This window comes from Zingiber officinale, chromosome 5A (assembly GCF_018446385.1).
Source record: "Zingiber officinale cultivar Zhangliang chromosome 5A, Zo_v1.1, whole genome shotgun sequence".
NCBI classification, from domain to species: Eukaryota; Viridiplantae; Streptophyta; class Magnoliopsida; order Zingiberales; family Zingiberaceae; genus Zingiber; species Zingiber officinale.
The window spans coordinates 8,671,699-8,696,378 of record NC_055994.1 but is presented as its reverse complement, the minus strand read 5'-3'; the positions used below and the strand labels follow the sequence as shown (position 1 = coordinate 8,696,378).

The window sequence follows — 24,680 nt, the reverse complement described above, 5'->3', positions numbered from 1 at the left end:
GATAGAAAAGGGTAATTAGCAGTTTACAAAATTCTCTCTTCCTCAAGATTCACTTGTTTCAGAGGAAAAAGCAGAGATTAAAAAACAACAACAACAAAAAAAAAAAAAAAAAAAAGGACTAGTAGAGAATGCGAAGGCAATGGAAAAGTCATGATCAGTCGAACTCGGGCTCGGGAAGGAAGTTCAGATCGAACTTTCGAAGGGGTTTGTTGAGCGGCGCCGGCGGAGGTAAAGGGTTGGGGCGGAGATCGACCACTGAGGACGACTCCGAGTCACTCTGGGCGGCGGCGTTAGGAGCTGCGGCCGGCGTCAGACCGGCGACGAATATCGGTTGACAGATGGTAACGTGGCGGCGATTGAAGGCTGCCTCTGATTTCTCTGGCCTGAATCCTGTCGAGTCGAAGAGGAAGAACGGGCCGCGCGCCGTCGGCATCGCCGGAGCGACGTGATAAGGGCGAAATGGAAACCGCGCGGCGCCGCACCGGCCGCGCTCGAGCAGAGCGAGGTCGATCGACGGCGGCAGCGGGACCGCGAGGGGCGGCACCGCCGCCTCCTCGCGGCCGCACGACTCCACCGTGCTGCTCTGGCTGCTCGGGCTGCCGCCGGCGGCCGCGGGAGGCGCGACGACCGCCGCGACGCCCTGGTTGGGATAGGCAGCGGCGTCGGGGTGGGAGAAATTGGTCTTCGCCTTGGATCCGCGGAACTGGAGGGCGGCGGCGTCGTACGCCCGCGCCGCTTCCTCCGCGGTTTCGAAGGTCCCCAGCCAAACCCGGCTCTTCTTCGCCGGGTCTCTTATCTCCGCCGCGTACCGCCCCCACGGCCGCTTCCTCACCCCTCGGAAATGCATCTCCTTGCCTCCGCCGCCTCCGGCTCCAATGCTCCCTCTGCCTTCCACCGCCTGCGCCACCACCATCTCTCTTTAATTCCACATCCCGAGCTGGGTCGATCCGGTGGAGTTTATATATCGAATTACAGCGAGATTTAGAAGGTGATTAAGGGGAAAATGAGAACAATTCGGCGCAGTCAACGAGTCGTTCGGCCACCCTTCTCGTATCCGACAATATACCCAAGTTTTTACCCCATCACCCATCCGCACCGGGGCCCATTAGGAAAATCGATTAGGTTGCCTGCCGTGACGACCGGGTGGGCCAGGTAAAAATTAAGACAAGTACGGCACGACGACTGCCTTCCCCGCTCCGTCGGTGCGACGGACGGTCGTTAATTACTTTGACCGCCTCTGCGGCGCTGGACGCGCAATGTGGAAGGCGGAAACCAACCGCGTCCCGCGTGGGACCGTCAACTGTCAACATCGGCCGCTGACGCGCCGCATAATTTGGATCAGCACCGCGCCGGGGACCACCTCTTCCGTGCGCGCCTACACCGAGGACCGCGTCGTGGAGCTGCTCCCGCGGTTGGCGGTTACGTAGGGACGGAGCGGGGGCAGTAAAAGCTCGACACGTGTGTCCAGCGGAGGGCCATCATTTCGGAGCGATCGGGCGGTGAGGATTCGGCGGAGCGGCGGTCGCCGGCCTCTTCGATCGCGGCGAATCAGCGAGCAATAAATAATTATGCGGTGCGGTGGGTGGACGATGACGTGGATGTGGATGGGTTCGACTCCGCCGCCCGACGCTGCGGGAGGTGTCGCGAGATAATTGGCTTGGCCGGATCGGCTGAGGATCCAGGGCCGTTATATGCGACGGGTACGTAAAGACCGCGCGGGGTTGGATGCGATTTTGTGTGATTCGCCGTGGACAGCCACCGCCCGCTACAGTTTCTCGAATGGGACTCATCGTGGATGTGGCCGTCGCTGTCGCGGGGCAGCTTCTTCGATGTGCGTTCGCAGAGGAGACTCTCTTTCGAAGACGGGTAAGAATCAAAGTAAACATGTGTTGACTTGATCAAGCCTCAAAGCTCTTCGTTGAAACAACCACCGTGATCGACTCATATTGTTACCACCCGCTACAGTCTCTCGAATGGGACTCATTGTGAACGTGGTGGTCGATATCCCGGGGCAGCTTCTTCCATCGTGGCGCATGCATATTGCGCTCGCAGAGAGAATCTCTTTCGTGAAGCTATGAGAGCAAAAATTCAATTAAATTTAATAAATCAAACCGATTAAAATTTTAAATTCGATTCGATTTATTTAAAATTTTAATATTTTTTTCTGAAAAAAAAATAGTTAATTGAGTTTAGGTTAAGTTTTAAATTTTATTGTTCAGATAAATTGAATAAATTAAAATTTTGAATTAAATTGAATTTTTAGATCTTATTTGAAATTAAATTTTATTAAAAAAACTGAATTTTTAAATTATAATTAGAAAATTTTGATTAATTCAAATTTTTACTAAATTAATCGCTATTTTATAGGTTCAATTTGTTCATTTATTTTTTTAAAAAAAAATTGATCAATTCAGTTATATAAAAAAAATTAATTCAGTTCAATTAATTTAATTCAATTTTAACCAAATACTCATCCCTAAAATAACTTATAATATTTAATGATTCATGTGTTAGGATCCTTGTTTAGTTTTTTTTAATTAGCATTAGTTATTTTATTTTTTAAACTGATTAATCATATAAATAATTAGTTCGGTCCTACTGAAATTTTTTATTGACTAAGTAAAATAAATTTAAAAGGTAGAAAATAAATCTACAAGCTATCGCAATGAATGACCTATATTAGGTTTATCATTTCATTAGAAAAAAAATATCTTACGATGCACTGCGTGAGTACTCGTGCATGGATATTACAGTGGAAGACTCTCATTTATAATGATTTCATTAGTCGATGTGTGTTCGGTGAGAATTAATAACCATATAGGTTAGTTCGACATGTAGGTTGGATCAAGAGTATGCTCTTCGTGATTGAGATCACATGAGTTGAGGGATACAACTCGAGTAGAGACCTTAATTTATACATGAAAAGTATAAAGTGGTTAGGCATGATCAGTAGGACCTATTAAAGTGTTTAGGTATAATAAAATGTAAAAGAGAAAACAAAACTTATAATATGTCATTTGTTTTGTAATTTAAATGTTTGAGTTTTACCTAAATAATTATGGAAGTAAGATGATTTTTTTTCTGATTTATTTACTTAGAAGGATAAATTTGAAGTACAATTTATCTAAATCAATCTCTAATATATTCATCCTATTTAAATTTTAGATTATGATTCTCTTATTATTCTTTTAAATATTTTACTATTTCATTATACTCGTTATCCTATTTAAGAGCTTCAGAGGTTGCAGGCTGGGTGTGAAGGATTGACGGTAAAAGATCTTTTTCTTTAAGAAGAAACTTCTCTTTGCTCCTGTACATACAGAAACGATCCAATAAAATATCAATGCCTAGAAATCAAAGGGGTCTAATACCCTTCAATGCTCAAGTTAGTACAAGCCTGAGTAGGTTGATGAAGAACAGTAACAAACGTGTGCACGAGGATGAATTACAGATGATCAAAGAACATACCTTTATTACGGAGATGACTCTCCTTTATATACCACCTCACATAACTTCCGCAATCATGAGATGACAAAATGTGTCAGAGATTATTAGGTAAAGGAGAGGATACGACCTAGGTAGTATGCCATAATTATCTAAGAAATCTTTCATTTATCTACATGTACATCTCTTTTGTTATTTATAGTTCCTATTATCACCGAGGTTAATAAAAAAAATATGTTGTTATAAGTGGTCAGCTAACGGAGGACAGGATGGTCCCTAAAAAATGTTTCAGAAGAATATTCTCTGACACGTGATTGTTATTATAACAGATTGTTAAAATATTATCTGTTGAAGATATTTCGATCGGTCCTTAAGTCGACCAACTAGTTGGGATGTTGTATGTTTAATATAGCTCGATCAGTTCTTAAGTCGACCGCCTAATTAGGATGTTCGGTTGTATTCTGCATAATCTGCTCTATTGTGTATTATATTACAGGTATTTTGGCCGGCCATCAAGGCCGAACGCGTTTATATCTGCCTTGGTCATTAAGTCACTCGGTTATATTCTGTAATAGGGGTGTAAACGAACCGAATCGAGCCGAATATGCTGAAAAATTTAAGGCTCAAATTCGCCTCAAAATAGGTATATTCGAGTTCAAGCTCGATTCAAAACTCGAAAAATTTAAAATTTTGTGTTTGAGTTCGGTTTGAATTAGGGCTCGAGTTCGAGTTCGACTTGAAAATTTTGAACATGTTCGTGAACTATTCGAATTATTGCTTGAAAATATGTACTCAAAAGGATCGAAATTTATTTATTTAATATATATTTAACTTATATTAATAAAATATTAAGGCTCACGAGCGACTTATGAACTATCGAACAATATAATTTGGGCTCAAGTTTGGCTCGAAAAAAAAATTCTAACATGTTCAAGTTCTGCTCGAATTCGATAAAGTCGAATACGAATCGAATATTTTTCGAGCCAGTTCGAAAAGCTCGCAACCCTATGCTGTACAACCTTGAGACATTCGTTCGGAGAATAATATAGCGCCTTAGTCATATTGTGAATTTGTTCGAGAAATAATATAATACTTCATGCTCCCGAGAAGTCCTTTTGACAACCTATGTTTTGCTAAAATCCCGTCCGGGTAGTAATATGAGGACAAGTGCTGCAAACCTGGTCGTCCCTTTACCCGACCGAGCATATAATGAACTACTAGAAGAAACACAACTACGTTTCGAGAGATTTGGTCAGCATGTTGAGTTGAGCTGCATCATGCCTTTACCCGGCCGATCTTCTGTATAGCCAGGACATATAAACTCATCCGATTTTATGATCGAACGGATACACATGTCCATTGTTAGTGAAAATTAATTAGGACGACCGACAATTAGGGTCGTCCGAGTATGTACATGGGAACTCATTTCAGCTAGCACGTGGCGTCGGTCGATCATAATCTAGGTCACTTTAGAACCTGATCATCCTTACGACACTATGTTTTCAGGCTCGCTTGACTCAAGGGTTGACTGTCTGTCCTAACTGGACTTCTCTTTCTGACCAAATTATAATTTGGACTGATTGAATCTAAAATTTTTAACACTGGATAATTGAATTTAACACTGGATAATTTAATCAAAGCCAGTCCCTTCTCAAATGTCACCACCAGATCATCTAAACTTTACCTACCCGTCGCCTTACCCCCTAACTATTAAGTCATCTTCCGGTCCCCTCGTCATACCCCTCTGTCAACTGGTTATCTCTAAATTTTCATTAATCCTCGTTAAAAAATTGAGATATTTAAAAACAATACAAACATATTTGTGTTTTAGAGAATTATGATCGTTTAATCCTACTCGTTCCAAGAATGCCTTTTTAACCGACACCATTTTCCACCCGAGATCCTCAGGAGCGGACCCCGCAATTCTCCCGGGTCTGTGCAAGACAAAAAAACGGGTAGGATGTTTGGTGAGTCTTCCTAGCAATATACAAAAAGAAAAGATAGAAAGGAGTAGATCCGGTCCGGTCGGCTTCGGACCACCGAGCGTAAACCAAAGCCAACGCGTAAACAAATCGCGAAAAAGCTGCGGCCTCATCTTCATCGTCATCTTGCTCTCGGTCTCCGTCTTCTCGAATAAGAGGGGACGCGCCGTCTCCCTCCTCCTCTCCGCCGTCCTTGCGCCTCCAACTGCGCTTCTCTTCTCCAGCGCTGACCCGACTAGGGGAGGACCAAATGCCCGCCCCAAAGCGCCCGCTTTCGCCTCCTCCCGTCCACTCCATCCCCGCCTCGGATGATACCCCTCCCTCCGCGATGCCCCTCGCCGACCCGCCTCCGCTTCTGCTGAAGCATGAGCCTGATGTCGAGGACAGGGAGGCCACTGCACAGGAACTGCGGGATGGTGTGGACTGGTCATTCTTTCTTCACCGTGGGGTCCATCTCACCGTCGTTGCTTTTTTGCTGCAGATTTCGATGGACGGGTTGGTGGCGGAAGATCGTCGGACGAGGGTGACGAGGAGGAGGAGGACGACGACGAGGCGGAAAAACCGGAGTAGGTTACCATTCTCTATAATCCTCGTTTGTTTCTCTTCGTGCTCTTTGGTATCCTCTTTCTCTTTGATATCGTATTCTGATTGTAATTGCTTGGCTCGAGTGAACGAGAACGTGACGACAGTTTATTTGTTTGTTGTCGTGGTATGTACCTTTTTTTCTATCGTCGAAGGTAAAGATTGCGTTTTGGGGCTCGTGCATGCCGCCGCGTTTGGTGGTTGTCCTCCTTTTCTATATGGAATGCCAGTGTTCCATGGCTCTGCCCTTGTGACTGCCTATACTGCTAAGCAGGAAACTGAAGTTGCTAAGAAGAAATAGTTGGATGGCGTTTCGAACAGTTTACTACTTGACGTGCAACATTCATATGTTTATTGCCTTTCTAACATTGCCTTCTTTATTTTCTCCAATAACTTTCTTGTTTTGTAGCCCGCTTGAAATTTCGTAGACCCTGTTTTTCTAAGTGGATAGCATCAACTTCATCATTCCTTTGTTGTGTTGTCAATAAATTCCTGAAGGCCATGATCTATTTTGATTTCTCAGTCCCAAAAGTTTCATTCTAAATCTATATGTTGCTCAATTTCTTGCAGTTTTGACGATAACTGTATATGCCATTTAATGTTTACTTTCCTTAACATGTTATAGCATTTCATCACTAGTTGCCCTACAACTTTTTCAGAAGAATGTCACCTAAGTAAAAATGTTGTCATATAATTCTTTCACAATCTGCTTCTGATATTTTGTTTATATCTTATTTTGTGATCCTTCTTTAGTGTTTCAAGATCCACTAATTATATTCGTAGGAAGTTCATCCATGTTAGTTATTATAATTCTAGTCATTACAAACAATCAAACATTGAGACTACATAGCTCGGAACCCATGTGTTTTAACGAGGTCAGAGCTTAGGGCTTTTTTGAATATCCTGCTTCACTCAAAAAACGTTATAACTTATATCTGATCAATTTAAGTACATATGGACAAACTTGGGCTACAATCATCGTGCCTTCCAATTTTGGATCCCAGAACATGTTTGCTAGTGAGAGTGCGAGACAATCGAGCTTGTTAATTCTGTCAAGGACAAGATAATTTTCTTCTCTAAACTAGTAAGTTGCCTCAAAACAAGTAAAATGATAGTTTTTTTTAGCATTTATATCCTCATATGAAACATATCCATAAAATGGAACAATGAACTTGGTTCAAAATAAGGATTATGAGAATATAAGATGGGAATGGTTGTTAAGGCCTGAATGATTGGATAATAGGATGGGCCATAAAGCAATGGTAGGGAAGTAACCACAATAGTTACTCTTGCTCTCAATAAGAAAATACAGAAAATTCGTACACGTAAGTCGTAATTGTTGATGATCTGATTACCTTGACAATTTGTCTCCTTGTGAAGCCTATATCAGTTCTCTTTTACCATGTTATGGATTTTATTGGCAATGGCATCCTATCAGAAAATTCCTACCTATTTATTCATTCAACTGTATAAGTGATATAACTTGTTGTTAGAACCCTGCTATATTGTACCCTTAAGGTATTCTGTTTCTTGTCTTGTAGAATTAGTCCACAAATATGCAAAGGTAATTTCACTTGTCAATGTATGAACATATATATAGTGTAATTGCCAAGTTTACTCTAATCGTTGTTTGAATGATTTTATTAAGAGGTCACATTTTGCATAATATCAATCATATCTGATCTTGCTTTGTTTCAATAGAAATATCTCCAAAGTTTAAGTTTTTCTACTATAGTACTGATTTATCACTCGTGTCGTTCACAGATTTATTTTTGTGAAACTTGCTGACATTCGGAAAGAAGTGCAATGCCCTATCTGCTTAGGTACTATAAATTATTGCTCCTCTGTATGGATGCATTCTGTAATTTGTTTTGTAAATTTTTGTGTCTGGTAAGGTAGGTTAATTGGCTCTGCCAAGTGCTAGTTGCATTTATTATGACTGTGTTTATACTAATCAGTCTAACTCTCTTGGCTTTGCAAGGCTTTTCTTCACTCTTGACTAAATTTTTATTACGCTTTAACTACAAAATTCTTTTCACTGTATTTTTGCCCATGATCAGAAAAATAATTAAGTAAGATTATATGATATCCTTTTGTAATCCAGAACCTCCAAACCTCCAATATCAATATTAACATTGTCAACCTTTAGCCACTTTTGTTTTTCTTTCCTAACTTATAGGTAAATCTAACATTTAGCATTGGAGAGTGTAGACATTCTTGACTTGTAGCTTCTCATTAATTTGTTCACTTGTCTGTTTGTGGATCAGTAGGTTTGGCTATACTAATAAAGATCACTTTTGGTTAAAATTTAAAGGGAATTTTCTATTTGATCTATTTCTTCATAAGAATTGATTCAATTTTAGGTTATAATCAATGGTTATCATAATTTCCATGAGTGTGAGTTTTGGATCTGTATAACCAAGATGGGAAGCCTAGCTTGTAATGCTCCTCTGGCATCTATCATTCCATTGCCCATGGTGTTTTTGGCTATTCCTTTGGTCAGAATTTACTTAATTTTTTGGGTAACCACTCAGTTGGTATAGTCTATGTTCATATTTTTTTTTAATACTATTCTTCTAGCTACTTGATAGCAAATGTCTCATGCATTCTAAGACTTTGTTGCTAAAGTATATAATGCGTTTTACTACTACTTAATGATTTTTTCGGAGCCTTTCCAATTAGATAAAAGGACTTACTGATGATTTCTAAATTTCTATCTTGATTCAAAATTAAATGCTTATAGATGACAGGCAAAATGCAAACCATGAATGCCATTCATCGTAAACAAAATTAGGGGGTTCACATTTCAGACCCTTTCATGGAGCAATTATGCTTGAGAATTTATAACATTTAATAATAATAATAATAATAATAATAATAATAAAAGAGTTAAAATCATGTTTTTGTTTTCTTTTCACATTCTAGTCTATATTTTAGATCGTTTAGATTAGTTGTTTGATACTCTTATACTGAAGATAATTTTGCTACTCTTTTCCAGGAATAATACGCAAGACAAGGACAGTAATGGAATGCCTTCATCGGTTTTGTAGAGAATGTATTGACAAATCAATGAGGCTTGGGTATGTTAAAATACTTTATCTGTGCTTATGCAAGTACATTTTATTTGGTTTTGTGATGCTATCATTGAAAAGCGTGCATTGTTAGTGTTTATTCTACTGGCTGGTAAACTAGTTGTGATTGTATCCTTCTTGCAGAAATAATGAATGTCCTGCATGCCGCACACACTGTGCAAGTCGGCGTTCTTTGAGGGATGATCCCAACTATGATGCCCTTATAGCAGCGCTATATCCTGACATTGACAAGTATGAGGAGGAGGTACATCATATATAATTAATTGAGTGCATTTCTTTGGTCATTCCTACTTGAAATATTTGTTGTGTGGTGAACTCTTAGTTTAATTGTGGTCTGCAGGAGCTGGCTTTCCATGAAGAGGAGAAATCCCGCAATAAGAAGGTACTCTATACGATTAAATGATCAATTAATTTAGATAGATTTAGGATACAGTGGTTTGGTTGTCTTATTGTCAACTATCCAACCTATATCTTACTGATCTACTATTCAAACTAGATACAAGCATACATAGCTGAAACGTTTCGACGACAATCTGAAGCTCTTGGTAGGAGAAGGTCATCGACTAGAGCTAACACACCATTTGGAAGAAAACCGCAAGGAAGTTACCAAGGTCATCTACGTGGTCGAGGCAGAAATATTGGTAACGATGCTGCAGTTATCGGATCTGATGAAGAAGAAGAAACCAATGCCAATGATGAATCCAAAGATTCCTCATCTGCGGACGAACCCTCCCCAGACCGAAAGCCAAAGAGATGCAAGAGATGGGGGGCACCTCCAGCCAGAACAGCAGGAAGTGTAGACATGGCTGAAGAGAATGAGGATTTTGAAATCAACAGAGAGCCTCTTGGTACATTGCCTTTGCGAGCAGGAAACAGAGAGATGCTCGCATGGGGGAAGAATGGCACTCGGAGTCAAACTAGACATAATACTTCTGGCGGTTCAAATGGCAGGTTGACAAAAGGGGGACGCGTTGCCAAATTGGTTGATTACCTTCGCAATCTAGAAGAAGTTGATGACGAGGTAAATTAAGAGGAAGGGTAATCACTTATTTCTTCAAATTCATGTCTAATAACCACTATGCGCCAACACTTACCACTCTGATTTCTGATCTCCAGTTTGATATACACTTGACCCTGATTCCTTTGGATAAGGAAAGCATGCCAAATTTGGAACGACAATTTCTTAGCTGCAGGCCGACCATGTCAATCAAACACCTGTGCCAAGTAAATGTGTTTTTTCTATTGCGCTAAATAGCGTAGTCTCTTGAAATTGGAGAAGTTTTCCTCTTAAGTTTGTGTGGATGTATTTGCAGTTTATTGCTCTTCAGACATCCACACTACTTGAAGGAGTTGAAATATATGCAAGGATACCTCGAGTAGAAACAATGGCAATGAGGTGTGCCCGCCCAGAGGGCGAGCCATCTACTGATCCTTCTTCGGTAGGCCTAGAGAGATTGGAGGGAGAAGAATCCCTTACCACACTCTATGCTTCTTTCACTAGTGATAGTAGGGAGCTGGTGAGATGTCTCAAGCGGTATATAATTAGTCATTTCCTTTTTCATCTTAGTTGTAACAGATCATTTTGTGTTTTTTTGTCAGGTTCTGGTTTATCGTCTGAAGATTGAGAGCTAGAAAACTCAGCATCGAAGAAGGAAATTGTGTATACAACACCAACATGCCTATAGTATAACAAAACAACTACTAATGGCTGGTTTCGAGAGGCAGTGGTTAAACAAAGGCGCGATCGAACCCATTGTGGAAAAAGATAACTTCCATGCTGATGCCCATTATTACTAAGCTTAGGGTTTAGCGATTAGCCAAATGAGTAGACGATGGCTGTCGATATTGTTTAGTTAATGTATGTTTGTTGTTATTTAATTGTTCACTTGAAGGTGAAGTTGTTTACCTGTAGCTTGTCGACATCTACTCAATGAAAACTGCATCTGATCTCATGTTATATCCTTTGGTTTCTTGACACTGAACAGAAGAGTTATTTTAATCTTTTTATTATGTTTGTTAAGTTAGGGGTTTAGGATAATTTCATCTTTTGAAGGGTTATGGTTTGAATCTATTTAAACTATTTATTTAGTTGTTTTGAGGAGTTTTTGATCAATAATAATTCGGTCATGTTGTTCTTCTCTCTAAAGTTGCAAATAGTTTTTGATCAATAATAATTCGTATGTGAATCAACGGAATCGATAGTTATCTATTATTCAGTTTTATATCAAAGCTGAGTTGATCTTGTGGAATTATGCAATTGAGTATATGGTAACGTTTTGTTGATAATGTTTTTGATTGTGATATGAAGTAATGATGTCGGCAGATGGTTGATAGACGGTTTCTTTTGTTTGTGGATCAGCTAATAGAAACGATGACAGTGATATTTGAAACTTTGAATATAGTAAGTCTTGTCCAATACGATAACAATGTTTTTATGAGGAAGATGATGTTCTTGATGAAGAGGGAGTTTTTATGCATAAAAAAGATATGGACGATATAATTAAAATATTTGGTGATTCAATTTATAACGATGATGATAAAGACAATAATAAATTGAAGGAGGAATTTGATTAAAAGAATACTAAAATAAAGAAGACCTAGATGAAATGTTGATAGAAGGTCAACATCTCATTTTCCACACATCTCCTCTTATCCAAGTTAATCAGAACAGAAGAAAAATGATGGCGATCAAATCCGTCAAGTTCACCAGGTCTTCGACAATCATGGAAACTCCATGGCTGAGATTAATCTTAGGGCATCTCGAATGATTAAATTTTTCAATAAATTTTTTTATAATTTCTAATATGCCACCTCAATACCACATCACAAGTATAAAAAACTCTTAAAGCATCTCCAATCGTTAAACTTCTCAATGATTTTTTTTATAATTTTCATATATCACATCATGCCATATCACAAGTATAAACACCTATTATTATCTCCACAATGAAAAAATCTTCATACAATTATTTTTCGGTGTCCTACATTATAAATCATATATTTTTATTTATTAATTTTTTATTTAATATATCTATATAATTTCCATTTAATATTTTAATTAGTTTATGATTTTGATTTAATTTATTTATAATTTTTAATTAATAAATTTATGATTTTAATTTATTTTAATTTATAATTTTTAATTAATAAATTAATTAATTTATGATTTTAATTTAATTATAATCATTTCTATATATTTTTTTAAATTTATCTCAAATATATTTATTTTCAAAAGAAAACAACATCATTTTAATTATTATTAACTATTTATGAAATAAAACATTATAATTAAATGTTACATCAAATAATTTATTTTTAATTATTTGAAAATGATTAATTATGCATATTAATTATCGACTTCATTTTCAAGAGAAAAAAATAGATTTAAAAATTCAAATCGAATTAAAAACTCCAAACTTCACATACATAAGCATAAAAGTTTTTTTTGTTAAAATTTTTTAATTTTACAAATCTCTGGTAAAGTTTACATTGGAGATGCTCTCACATATGACTATGAGACCAAATGGTGCATTCACAGGTGTATGGGACCTTTGTGGGGGGTTGCTGTTCCAAATGGCGCATTCACAGGTGCATAAGAAGCGCTCGAGACGAGAGATAGCGGATCAAATTATCTTGGAAAGGGTGTCCTCAAGTCGATTGAAAATGTGAATAAAGTAATGGGTCCAGTATTGTTAGATCCTATTGAGCAAGCACGGATTGATAAATGATAACCACTTGATGTAACTCAAAATGAATGGTTTCTGAATTTCAATATCATTTGATAGTCCAGAAGTTCAGTATCATTTGATTATATATTTTATTTAAAGAAAAAAATATTATAAATATACCATAACTATAAATTGAATCGTATTTTATTTAAAGAAAAAAATATTATAAATATATCATGACTATAAATTGAATCGTGAATATCTGAGTGACAATTTAGATATATCCTACCGTGACACCATAATTCTAGCTTAAAACAAAAACTTAGTTTTACAAGTCCCTACATTTAATGCTATCCATGGAGGATCACACACTGGAAATAATTTGCTATGCGGGAATTCATGATTCTTCCGATGGAGGTTTCTGGTAATGAAGATGGGTGTCGAGGTTTATCACAATCCGAAAGCTTTCATAAGGAGAATGTTGATGATGAAGGTGATGGCGGCAAAGAAGATCCTCATGAAACTCCCAACAAGAAAGATATCATATAAAGAAAAGCCAAAGTCCAACAGTTACTCGTATATTTTATCAATTTGTTATCAAATGATCTTTCTCTTCGTTCAACTCGGGAAGAATGATGCAGAAACAGAAGTATCAAGTTAGGGTTTTAAGGATAATTTCATCTTTCAAAAAATTAGAGTTTGAAACTATTTAAACTATTTATTTAACTGATTTGAAGAGATTTTGATCAATAATAATTCAATCATGTCATTCTTTTTCTCAGAGTTTCGAATAAATTTTGTATATATATATATATATATTTTTACATTCATACCTAAATTAACATATTTAGAAGTTTACTTTCAGTATTTCATACGTGAATCAATAAATTTAATAGTCATTTTTAATATTCATGTATGAATCAACGAAATTAATAATTATCCACTGTATCATATTTCTTTCGTAAAATTATTCTAAATTTGTTGAATGAGATGGATCGAATACCAACACACACTCTTTCACCGTTCAATCGATCACGGCAGATTCAATGTTTCGATGAAGACTCCCCCAATAATTGATCTACAATTGCATGTGCCTGGGTAAGACAAGCATATAGTCCGAGTTAGGGTTCATATTTTCCATGTGCATGCTAGATTCCAGTGCCTGCCTACACATGCACCTTTTGTTTTTTCATCAGGGATTAATTTGACTATAATTATGCAAGCCTATTAGCTAATTCACCACTGATACAAGTCTAATTAATATAAGATTTTAGTTTTAAAATTTTATAATAATAAAAGCTCTTTTTTTTTTAAAAAAAATATGCGTTTAACTAAATAAATCAAGAGAACTGCTTTTCCCATTCTCTTTTACACACACCCCCTCCACCTCCTCTCTCTCTCTCTCTCTCTCTCCCTGCCAAAAGACGCATGTAGCCTTCTCCTTATTTTTTTTAATTTTTTTATTTCATTTAATTCTCATTTAATTTTAATTTTTAAATTAATTTTATTTAAAAATAACTCTCATACAATTATATTTTTAATTTTATTTAATTTTATTTTTTAATTAATTTAATTAATTATTTTTTATCAATACTTTATTTTTCAATTTTATATAAATTTTATTTAGTTTTTTATTTTTTAATTAATTTAATTAATTATTTTTTTCATAATACTTATATTTTTTCAATTGATTTTTTAAAATTTTATTTTTTTATTAATTTTTTAAATCAATTTCTTTATCAATTTTATTTTTTTCAATAATTTTTTTACATGTTTATAATCTTTTATTTATTTTTAATTTATATTTAAAATTTAAAAAAATACTACCAATTAATAATAAATACATTCATAACTGAGAAATAAACATATTTTTTTCAAATAAAGAATACATATAATACTAAAAAATACATAAAAACATATAAAAATAGAAATCTTAAAAATTGATTAAAAAATTAAACTAAATAAATATTAAAAAAATAAAAAAATAATAAATAAAATTAATTAAAAATAAAGCTAAATAAAAATTAAATAAAATTAAAAAAATATAAGTATTAATGAAAAAATAATAAACAAAATTAATTAAAAAATAAAATTAAAAATATATATAAGTATTAGTGAAAAATAATAAATAAAATTGATTAAAAATTTAAACTAAATAAAAATTTTAAAATATATAAACTAAATAAAAATTTTAAAATATATAAGTATGAATGAAAAAAATTAAAAATAAAACTAAATAAAATTAAACTAAATAAAAATTTAAAAATATATAAGTATGAATAAAAATTAAAAAATTAAAAATTAAAATTAATTAAAAATTAAAAATATATAAGTATGAATTAAAAAAATTAAAAATAAAATCAAAAAATAAAAAAAAACAAAAAAGATAGAGGGTAGAATGGTCTTTTGGCAGGGAGAGAGAGATAGGAGGGGGGTGCGCGTGTCAGGAGGGGGAAAAGTAATTTGCATAAATTCAATATATATAAAAGCTATTTAAAAATTAAAATAATAATAAAATGGAGTAATTGCCTGAGTTAGAGTATGTATGACACATCCATTCATCGGACAAAGACAGATGAGTGATGATGATTTGGAAAGATAAAGAAATAAAAATAAGGGTGGCTCCTGCAAATGAGATCATGATACGAACGCCCATGAGCCTTTGCCTCTTGTCATCCACCTCCTCGTCCTGTCTTATCAGCGTGACAGCTCCTCTTCCGTTATATTTCCATCTTTAGCCTACTCAATTTTTTATTAAAAAAAGGGCAAAATTTATTATAGTAAAAAGATATTATACTCAGGGAGATAAACTATGAAAACCTTGATCTCAGCATTATAATAAAGGTGTCATTCTCTCATAGATTGAGTATCTAGAATATAAAAGGGCAAAACCATCACATGAGCACCCTAAACTCCTTTTCTAATGAAATGATGATTCCACCCATCTAAAATATATTATTTTCTCCTTATATATATTGGATATATATAAACACGGAAGATGTTGAGAAAGAAAAAAAATATTATTGTGAATACTATATTAAGAGTGTTAAAATATATTAGTTAATTTATATTGATTTATATATTTTGATGAGGTAAATAAATATGGAAAGACTCTCTCTCATGTATAAATATGTAAGCGGTGTAAATTTAAGGTTTAGATTACACTGAACTAAGTTGACTCGTATACGATCATGACCTGTGCGCGATGAATATCGGATTGGTTGGGCCTGAGTGAAATGTTGGCGTTTTATAGCTCAGCAAGTAATGATTATTAATCGATTATTAAATGTTGTCCATTAGTCTGAGCTCCTATATAAGGAGGTTGTGATCACAAGTAAAAAACACACACAGAAGCTGAAGCTCTCCACCTGCGTCCCCCTCTCCTCTCTCGTGCATCTCTCCCTATCGGTCACTCGGTCTGATCAACCACTCTGCGACTCAGCCCGCTCTACCACTTGGTTGCTATGATCGCACGGTTGATCTGTCCGCTCAAACGCTCTTTCCGCTTGACTGCTCTGCCCGCTCTACTATTGTGCAGTTTACACTCAGTACTTAATAGAAATCAAGCACCACTGACAGCTTGAGATTATTGACGATAGAATTCACACATATTATTAATGATAGAGCACACATATTATTAATGATAGAGCACCGATGACAGCTTGAGTATCAGCTAGATCATCTCGACAGATAAGTTGAATCTAATTATTGTAATTAAAATTCAACTAATTTTTAAAAAATGTACGACGGATTTTTTTAATTATATATATATATATATATATATATATATATATATATATATGATCCTGTCCGAATCAGGAGTCAACGGACGCTGGGGATGTGGCGCTCCCTGCTGGATCCTCGAATGCTCCGGCGAACCTGTAACGAAACCGAGCCGGGGGGGAGGGGGGTGTGCCCCGGCGACGGCCCTCCGACGCTCAAGTTAGGCGAAGGAATAAGAAAGTGGCTTAGAGAATGTAGACTTGTGTACCTCCGGTTGAAGAAATGGAGGCCTTATATAGACCTCTCGAAGGAGCCTGGGCACACCTATCGAAGCGATCACATGCTTTCGACCATGCCTAGGTGTGGGCTTGTCAGAAGGGCATCCATAAGACCATACTGCTACTGTATCAACTTTTCCGTGACGTAAAAGTGGGGCCTTTAATAGTGCCATCTTGCGTACAGTCTAATCATCATGCCTTCGCTGACATATCATATCCCGAGCCGAGCGAATAGGCCGCTCGGCTAACCACTGTTCCCTCGCCACGATTCCGGCCGAGCGGACATCTCCGCTCGACCACTCGGCTCCGGTTCTTCTGCTTTGGCGTCGGAAACCCAAACCTTTGACTGGGTAATCTCTGGTTCCGCTCGGACGGGAACCCATCTGTGGGTCCCCCATTCTTACCGCCGGATCAATATATATGATCCTATCCGAACGCTGAATCGATGGACGCTGGGCACGTGGCGCTCTTCCAACCGATGACGTGGATCTCTGACCGGCCGTATGGATCTCCGGCGAACCTGCAAAGAAGTCGGGGCGGGAAGGGGTTCCCGGCGACGATCCTCCGACACTCAAGTCAGGCAAGAGGAAACTATGAAGTGACTTTCAATATCAGCGAATGCGTACCTCCGGCGAAGTCTGGGGGCTCTTATATTGAGCTACGAAGAGGCTTATGCACATATACCAAGGCGAACACGTGTCCTCTTACCACACCTCAGTATGGGCTTGTCAGAGGAGCTTGCATGACACCATACTGCTACAATCTGAGCACCTCTCTGATGGGACGGCAGAACCTTCTGTCGTAAGGTTCTACGTATGGCTTGATCGTTAGACATGCCTGTTGTCAGAATATGTTCCCCGATGTTTCCCTTGTCCTTTTGTCTCTTCTGTCCCTGCGCCGAGCGTCCAATCGCTCGGCAGACTCATCACGTCCGACCGAGAAGATGCCCGGTCGCGTGCTCGGCTAAGACTTCCTTCACAGCATTGCTGCTTTATGCCTCGGCCGAGCGGAAGGACGCTCGGCCCGGCGACTCTGTTCACCATGAGCGTCGGAAACCCAACTCCTAGTCGGGTTGTCTTTGACTCCGCTTGGACCTGTTTGGCCGGTTGACCCTACTCTTCTCCGATCGGCCGTTTGACTTTTGACCTCCACGTGACATTGACTCATCTCAAAGGTTATCCTGTCATATATATATATATATATATATATATATATATATATATATATATATATATATATATATATATATGACTATATCATATAATCATAAAGTTAAAAAAGTTTTAAAAAAAATCCATATATCATATATATATATATATATATATATATATATATATATATATATATATATATATATATATATATATATATATATATATATATATATATATATATAATCATAAAAAATCCATATGATCATATAAAATAAACAAGATAAATCCCAAGATATGAAGTCGTTATTATAATATGGGCTTATTTTATTTATACAATTCATCGATGGATTCAAAATTTAATATACATATAGTATTTTTAAATAAAGAATAATTATGTTATTTTACAAACGAGAGATAGATGGAATGAGACGTTCTTTTCGTAAATAAAAAAAAAATAATAAAAATAAAAACTGACATCAATTTGATGATTTTTTAAAAAAACAATCCTTTAATTTTTATCCATTTTAAAAGCTAATAAAAATATAATTTTTTACCATGTTTTAATTTATTTAATATTTCTATTTTTAATAAATATATACATTAATAAAAATATAAATTTAAAATATTTTTGTATTACCTTCTAAGTATTTGACCAATCAAGTAGAATGGTAACTCCATCGACTCTATATAAATATAAACTACTTGTATTTATAAATCGAGTAAACGAAAAACTTAAATCATTGTATTTTTTTTTAAAAAACTTTACATCCTTGTATTTTTTTTTAAAAAAAAAACCATTTTAAGCCTTGTATTGTCCACTTACTATTGCAGCATTTACCCATTAGGTCATGAGGTGTTATTCCTTCATGGTGGTACGATGATTAATTTATAAGATGTTATCATATTTAGTCATAGGATTAAAAATTCAATGTATCCAAGTATATCTTCCTCTATATATTAGGCACTGTACTAATAATTAATAATTATTCATAATTTACTTTATTGATTTAGAAACAAATTGACAAAAACATTAAAAACTAATGAATTATCTTTTATCATATTTACCATTGAGAACTTTAAAAAGAACGTTAATATCTCAACTTGAAAGGAGGGCAAGAGATAGTTTATCTACTTGTACAATAGTAAAATATTTTTAAAAAATAAATAAGAGGATTAAAATTTTAACTGTAATAAAAATTAATATTTTAGAGGTGGACCTCTAAATATACATAAATTATATTTTACATTTATTTAGTAGACGAATCCGAATTTGGACACCTATGTTATAGAAAGAAGAGATGGTTTATAACTTAAAAGAGATAGTGTACCTAACATTTAAAGGAACAATGAGAAAATTAAAATTGAAATTCTAAATGGCATGAATATTTTAAAGGTTACTATATAAATTAGACTATGATAATAAACTAGAAAATCATGACACATGTATGATCATGCCCGAAATTGATGAAAATGAACGATTGAGAATACGACTTTAATGCTGACCAAATAAAAATTTTATATTATCATGTTTATCATAAAGAGCGTGTCAAAGAAAGGGTCCCAGTGTTGACCATGTTTAAGTTCATGATCGAGTAGAAAAATAATAGAATCAACAGTAAGTACAAGCGTGTAAACATATATAACATCACATACCTCTGTTTGTAGATGGAGACTCTTTTATAGTGCATGTCAATGTATATGCATGATTCTTAACTCATTTCTAAAAAAGGACAGACCATACAGATATTTGAAAACTTTTCTTAAAATGGACCCACAATTTCGACGTTTGTTAGAGAGGAAACTTGGCATGTACAACTTGCATGTAGAATATTTTCTGTCCAACGTGGCATAAGATGTCAAAAAGATAATATGAGATCGTCGGATTAATGAGCCCATAATTAGAGTCGTCAATTTGGGTTGGCCCCGTCGGATTGGCCCGCCCCGCCAAACAATTTAAGCGGGTTGAGTTAGAATTTTATCAACCCAAGTCCGCCGTGAGCCGACGCGCCTAGGCCCGCGACCCGCGCGGGTCGGCCCGCTCGAGCTTGGGTTGACCCGCAGGTTGAAAAACATATGTAAGCTAAGTTTTAGGTCAATTTATTATCTTTCTTTGTTGTAATTTTGAAATAAAATAGTACTTTTTATCCAACATAAGTACTCATTTGTGTTCATTTATATTTAAAATACATGTTTATGTATATATTTAATTGTAGAAAACTTTTTCGAAGTAAAATGTTGAATATATGTAATATTTTTTATTTTTTTTTTAAATTTTTGATGGGCCTGCGGGTTGGCCTGCCAATCCCACAACCCGCTTTAGAATGGGTTGGATTGGAAATTCCCCAACCCGCCAAGTTGGCAGGGTGGCTCGCTCCGCCCCGCCAAATGGTTAGCCAGCCACGGGCCGACCCGCCCGCCCCGCCACGGGTTGACCCGTCTGACAGCTCTACCCATAATATTATGTATTTAAATGATACTCCAACCGAGCCGTCCAAGTGTTCTGATCGGCTATCACTCTGAAGTATCTCCCGCTCGGATGAGAGAATTGTAGGTCAAGACTCGACCTTCGCTCAACCTCTTCGTCGAGCCGAAAAGCTTAAACAGACTAAGTGCCTAGCTGGTTCGATCAGACATATGGTCTGATCAACTAGACCATTCTACCGAGCTGATTCACTGTGCTATTTCTGAATCAAGGATAAAGCTGACTTGGCTCAAAGTTTCATGAACATTATATGGATGAGCGTCCGACCGAACCCTCAACCCAATCGACTTGACGACCCAGTCAACTATCTCTCGACCGAAATCATCATCTACGCAAGTTTCAAAGATTAACCATTCCTTAACTTTGACCACTCTATTATCGGATCTCTTGTCTTTAATCCAACTCAGGTGCCTCAACTCAATCGCCGCACCAATCTCGATTATAAAAATCAATTAATCTAGCATATACTTATTTCTCTTCTAGCAAATTTTAATCAATATTTTATCATCTAAGCACCTAAGGAAATGTAGGATGCTCTAAACATGTTAGAATTTTTTTAACAAATTGAGCGAAGATTTATCTGTCTGTATTTTATACCTTTGACATGAATAATATTATCTTCTTACTTCAAAGGTAGGATTTTTTTTCCATGGGTTAACAATTTATATTTATCATTATTAAAAAAATAGTTTTTTAATGGCCATTATTAATGATTAAAACACAAAAACAAAAAAAAAATCTGAAAAATATTCCACATGAACAATCCATGTGTAGCTATACTGGTCCTGTTTACTAGAAGGGATTAACTCGAGTGGCGGCATCAAAAGCAGCAAAATGTATGCATTTTTTTTCGGTATAATTTAAATAATTACATTTTGCACTAAAAAACATACTTCGTAACTCGTAAACCAGTCGCGTGGCGTAATAATTATAATTTTGTTTTTTTCTACTTGTTTTGGTGTTTTAAGCTCGAAGCCGGTAGGCGGATCTCTCTCTCTTCTCCTCCAGTCCAATGGCAATGCGCTTCCGGCGCCAAAGGAGCTAGTTTGATGGGGCGAGCCGCCGCCCGAAGCCGGATTCCGGAGACTGGTGCTCCGGCTGTCGGCTCCCACGAAGCCACAACGCCGCCGCCTCTGGAAATCCTCCCTAAAAGGGCCCGCAGAATCCGCCACCGCATCAAAAACCTGCCTTTCCTCGTTGAGCGGCGGAGCAGGCCTTCCACTCCCCTTGTGAGGTGGCAGCTCCACGATGCGGCGGGGATGGCGCCGGAACTGGCCGTCCTGGAACGAACGGGCGAGTGTGGGGCTGCGGGGGTCTTCTCGGCTAGGAAGCTCGCGGCCGCGCTGTGGCATTTGCATGTGGTAGAGGTTGTTGATGGAAGACTGGGAGGCAGCGGACCTCGGCTAGGGTTTGAGGTAGGGTTGCTTTACTTGCACAGCAGTTAGTGTCACTTTAAAGATCGAGTTTTTATTGTGATTTTGACCTACTTTATTCCGAGAAGTGTCAAAGTTGCCTTGGAGAACGGTTTTTTTTTTTCTCAGACAATTAGATTCGTTCTTCTGTTTCGACCATGAAGTAGGTTGGTTGAATCCATTTAATGTGCCTGGAAGTGATTATATTTTCTCTTTCTCTCGGAAAGAAGATTCGCCTTTAATAATTACTGAAGAATGTTCATTAAAAAGTGGAATCTCCTCATTGAAAGGGGCAGATCACTTGAGTATTCCAATTATAGGGTTTCTTTATATTTTTCTTGCTTTATTATCCAGCTATTGATTCTGAAGAGATTGCTCATTCTTATTCCTTAGTACAATCTTCTTATATTGGAAAAAGGTGAGTATTTTGTTATCATCTATTGGAGTTTTGCCTCAATTCTCCATTTACACAAGTGAAAGTTATGATAAGGAGATCAACAATTAAAGGAACTTAAATCAATTGGTATAGGTTTTATTGATTGCAATGAACACTTCCAGATGAAATATTTGGCATCATCTTCATCTTGATCATTCTAGATTAGTTAAGAAGACACTTAATTGGTTCTGTCAAATGTGCTGATGTGATGATCTTAGTTGAAGTTGGTGTAAATATATGGTCTGAATTGGTAGCTAGTGTTTCTTTTTAATGTTGTTTTTCGATTGGTTCGATGACATTTCTTCAATTTGTATAATGTTAGTCGTATCATTTGCTTTCAACATTGCAGCCTAATTCAAGGCAACTGCATTCCCTCAAAATCGCCAGTCATGATAGAACAGATCTCCATGCTAGCATCAGTTATGAGCATGTTGGTCCAACCTCACCTAGTGTGAACGTTACTCTTCGAACGGTAATGCTGGTATTTTAGCTGATAGGTTAAATGAAAGTTGAAGATGACATCTTGTTGGTTTCTTTCATTTGTAAGCAGCTGGAGGAATCTAGTACACATCTCGGTTATGCATTGGAGAAGGCAACAAAATGGGATGATGAGTTCATAAGGTCAAGGATGGAGGTTCATCAAAATCATGGCCAACTGAAAGTCTTCAAGGATCGTCGGAAGACTGCCTCTGCCATTTCTTTTCTTCAAGCAGAGCTTGAGCAGGCTCATTATTGCATTAACAGGCTTGAAAATGAGAAACAGTCTACCAAGAAAAAGGTCGACCACATCATGAAGAAACTTGTGGAAGAAAAGGCCTCGTGGAAGAGCAAGGAACATCATAAAGTCCGAAATGCCATTGAATCCATCAAGTATGACCGCGACCGAGAGAGGAAAATGCATAAAAGGATAGAGATTATGAATTCAGAACTAGTAAATGAGCTTGCCCAAGCCAAATTGTCTGCAAACCAGCACTTGCAGGACTATGAGAAAGAGAGGAAGGCGCGCGAGCATATCGAGGAGGTTTGTGAGGAGCTTGTAAAGCAGATGGGGGATGATAAAGTCGAAATCGAAACTTTGACGAAGGAGTCTATGAAAATTCGAGAGGAACTCGAGGAAGAGAGAAGAATGTTGCAGATGGCAGAGGTTTGGCGAGAAGAAAGGGTACACTTGAAGCTGGTAGATGCAAAAATAACACTCGAGGAAAAGCATGCTGAGTTGAACAAGCTTCAAGCCGACCTAGATACTTTCCTAAGAATCCATTCTGGTACTAATGCGGATGTGTCTGTCCTGAAAGAAGCCGAAATGCTGAGAGACGCTGTTAGCTTAATGAAGTTTAATGCCGTCGAGTTCCATTATCAGCCACCTCCATCTTCAGGTGACATCTTCTCTGTCTTTGAAGAACTCCAGCCAGGAGAAGAGACTAATGCAAAGGACATCGAACAGTGCAGTGGATACAAACCTGCAAGTACTCATGCATGTAACACTCACAGTGCCAGCCCTGATACCGACATCTTCCTTGAAGATCCAATGAACATATATGCTAATGGGACACTTGATGGAGATAAGGATACAGAAAACGATAGATTGGAGATCATGAGCTATGGTGAGGGGCAGGGTTCTTGCACTTCTCCAGGCAGTGACCCATCTGCCAATGGCATTCATGAAGAAAGCCATGCATCGGCCAGTGGAAGTAGTGAAGTTTGTTCAAGAACCACAAGGCAATCTAGGAAGAAAATGCTTTCCATTGGTAAACTTTGGAGGTCATCCTTTGTGAGCAATAGCAATAACAAGAAAACTCAAGTGGAAACAAACAAAAAGATCCTAAATGCCAGAATGCTGAATGCCACTCTATCTCCTGATATGGATTCAGGTGAGGTAGATCCAAGCTCTCCGAGTGTGGGTATGCAACGGTCCTGTGATTCGACAAATTCTTGTATCAGTCGCGGAATGCAAGGATGTTCTGATTTGCCAGGTGAAACAAAAGACCACAGCTTGAAGAAAAAACTACTTGAGGCAAGAGTGAAGAGCCCAAGGTTTCAGTTGCGCCATGTTCTTAAACATTAATCTTAGTGTCATTTTTTTCCCCCTCAACTGAAGATATCTATCATGAGTTGCAAATACCTTAGCACTTTGTTAAATATAAATTAAGCACCAGCATGTACAGTCACTGTTCCTTGGAAAGACACTTAGTCATTTTATGCATCAGTTAATATTAATATTGTTGAAACTATTTAGCATATTGATGCCTCCAACCAAGCTGCTGAAAAATTCTGGAACATTTGAATGGTGCATGATGCAATATTTTACCTTTTCTAGGTCACATTAGCTCTTTTCTACTTCACATGCTCCATATGCATCAATTGTTTCTTATCTAGTTTAATCATGATTTAATATTGCATGTATGATATACAGGAAGGGAGAATATA

The 24,680-nt window shown here is 37.0% G+C and overlaps 3 protein-coding genes across 3 annotated transcripts; 2 read left to right on the top strand and 1 right to left on the bottom strand.

The window, feature by feature from the left end:
* On the bottom strand, nt 1-977 carry LOC121979780 (ethylene-responsive transcription factor 4-like). Its single transcript, XM_042531772.1, has one exon. It carries the CDS (start codon nt 911-913, stop codon nt 155-157), a length of 759 nt encoding a protein of 252 aa, XP_042387706.1. The 5' UTR covers nt 914-977; the 3' UTR covers nt 1-154.
* Nucleotides 978-5,500: 4,523 nt separating this feature from the next.
* LOC121979779 (putative E3 ubiquitin-protein ligase RING1a) lies at nt 5,501-11,057 on the top strand. Its single transcript, XM_042531770.1, has 10 exons — nt 5,501-5,842; nt 5,908-5,992; nt 7,773-7,831; nt 9,007-9,088; nt 9,224-9,344; nt 9,441-9,482; nt 9,597-10,121; nt 10,217-10,324; nt 10,414-10,617; nt 10,700-11,057. Exons 1-10 carry the CDS (start codon nt 5,677-5,679, stop codon nt 10,730-10,732), a joined length of 1,425 nt encoding a protein of 474 aa, XP_042387704.1. The 5' UTR covers nt 5,501-5,676; the 3' UTR covers nt 10,733-11,057.
* Nucleotides 11,058-21,393: 10,336 nt separating this feature from the next.
* On the top strand, nt 21,394-24,491 carry LOC121979775. The gene is made up of 3 exons (XM_042531767.1): nt 21,394-21,820; nt 22,603-22,725; nt 22,804-24,491. Exons 1-3 carry the CDS (start codon nt 21,455-21,457, stop codon nt 24,316-24,318), a joined length of 2,004 nt encoding a protein of 667 aa, XP_042387701.1. The 5' UTR covers nt 21,394-21,454; the 3' UTR covers nt 24,319-24,491.
* Nucleotides 24,492-24,680: the final 189 nt, after the last annotated feature.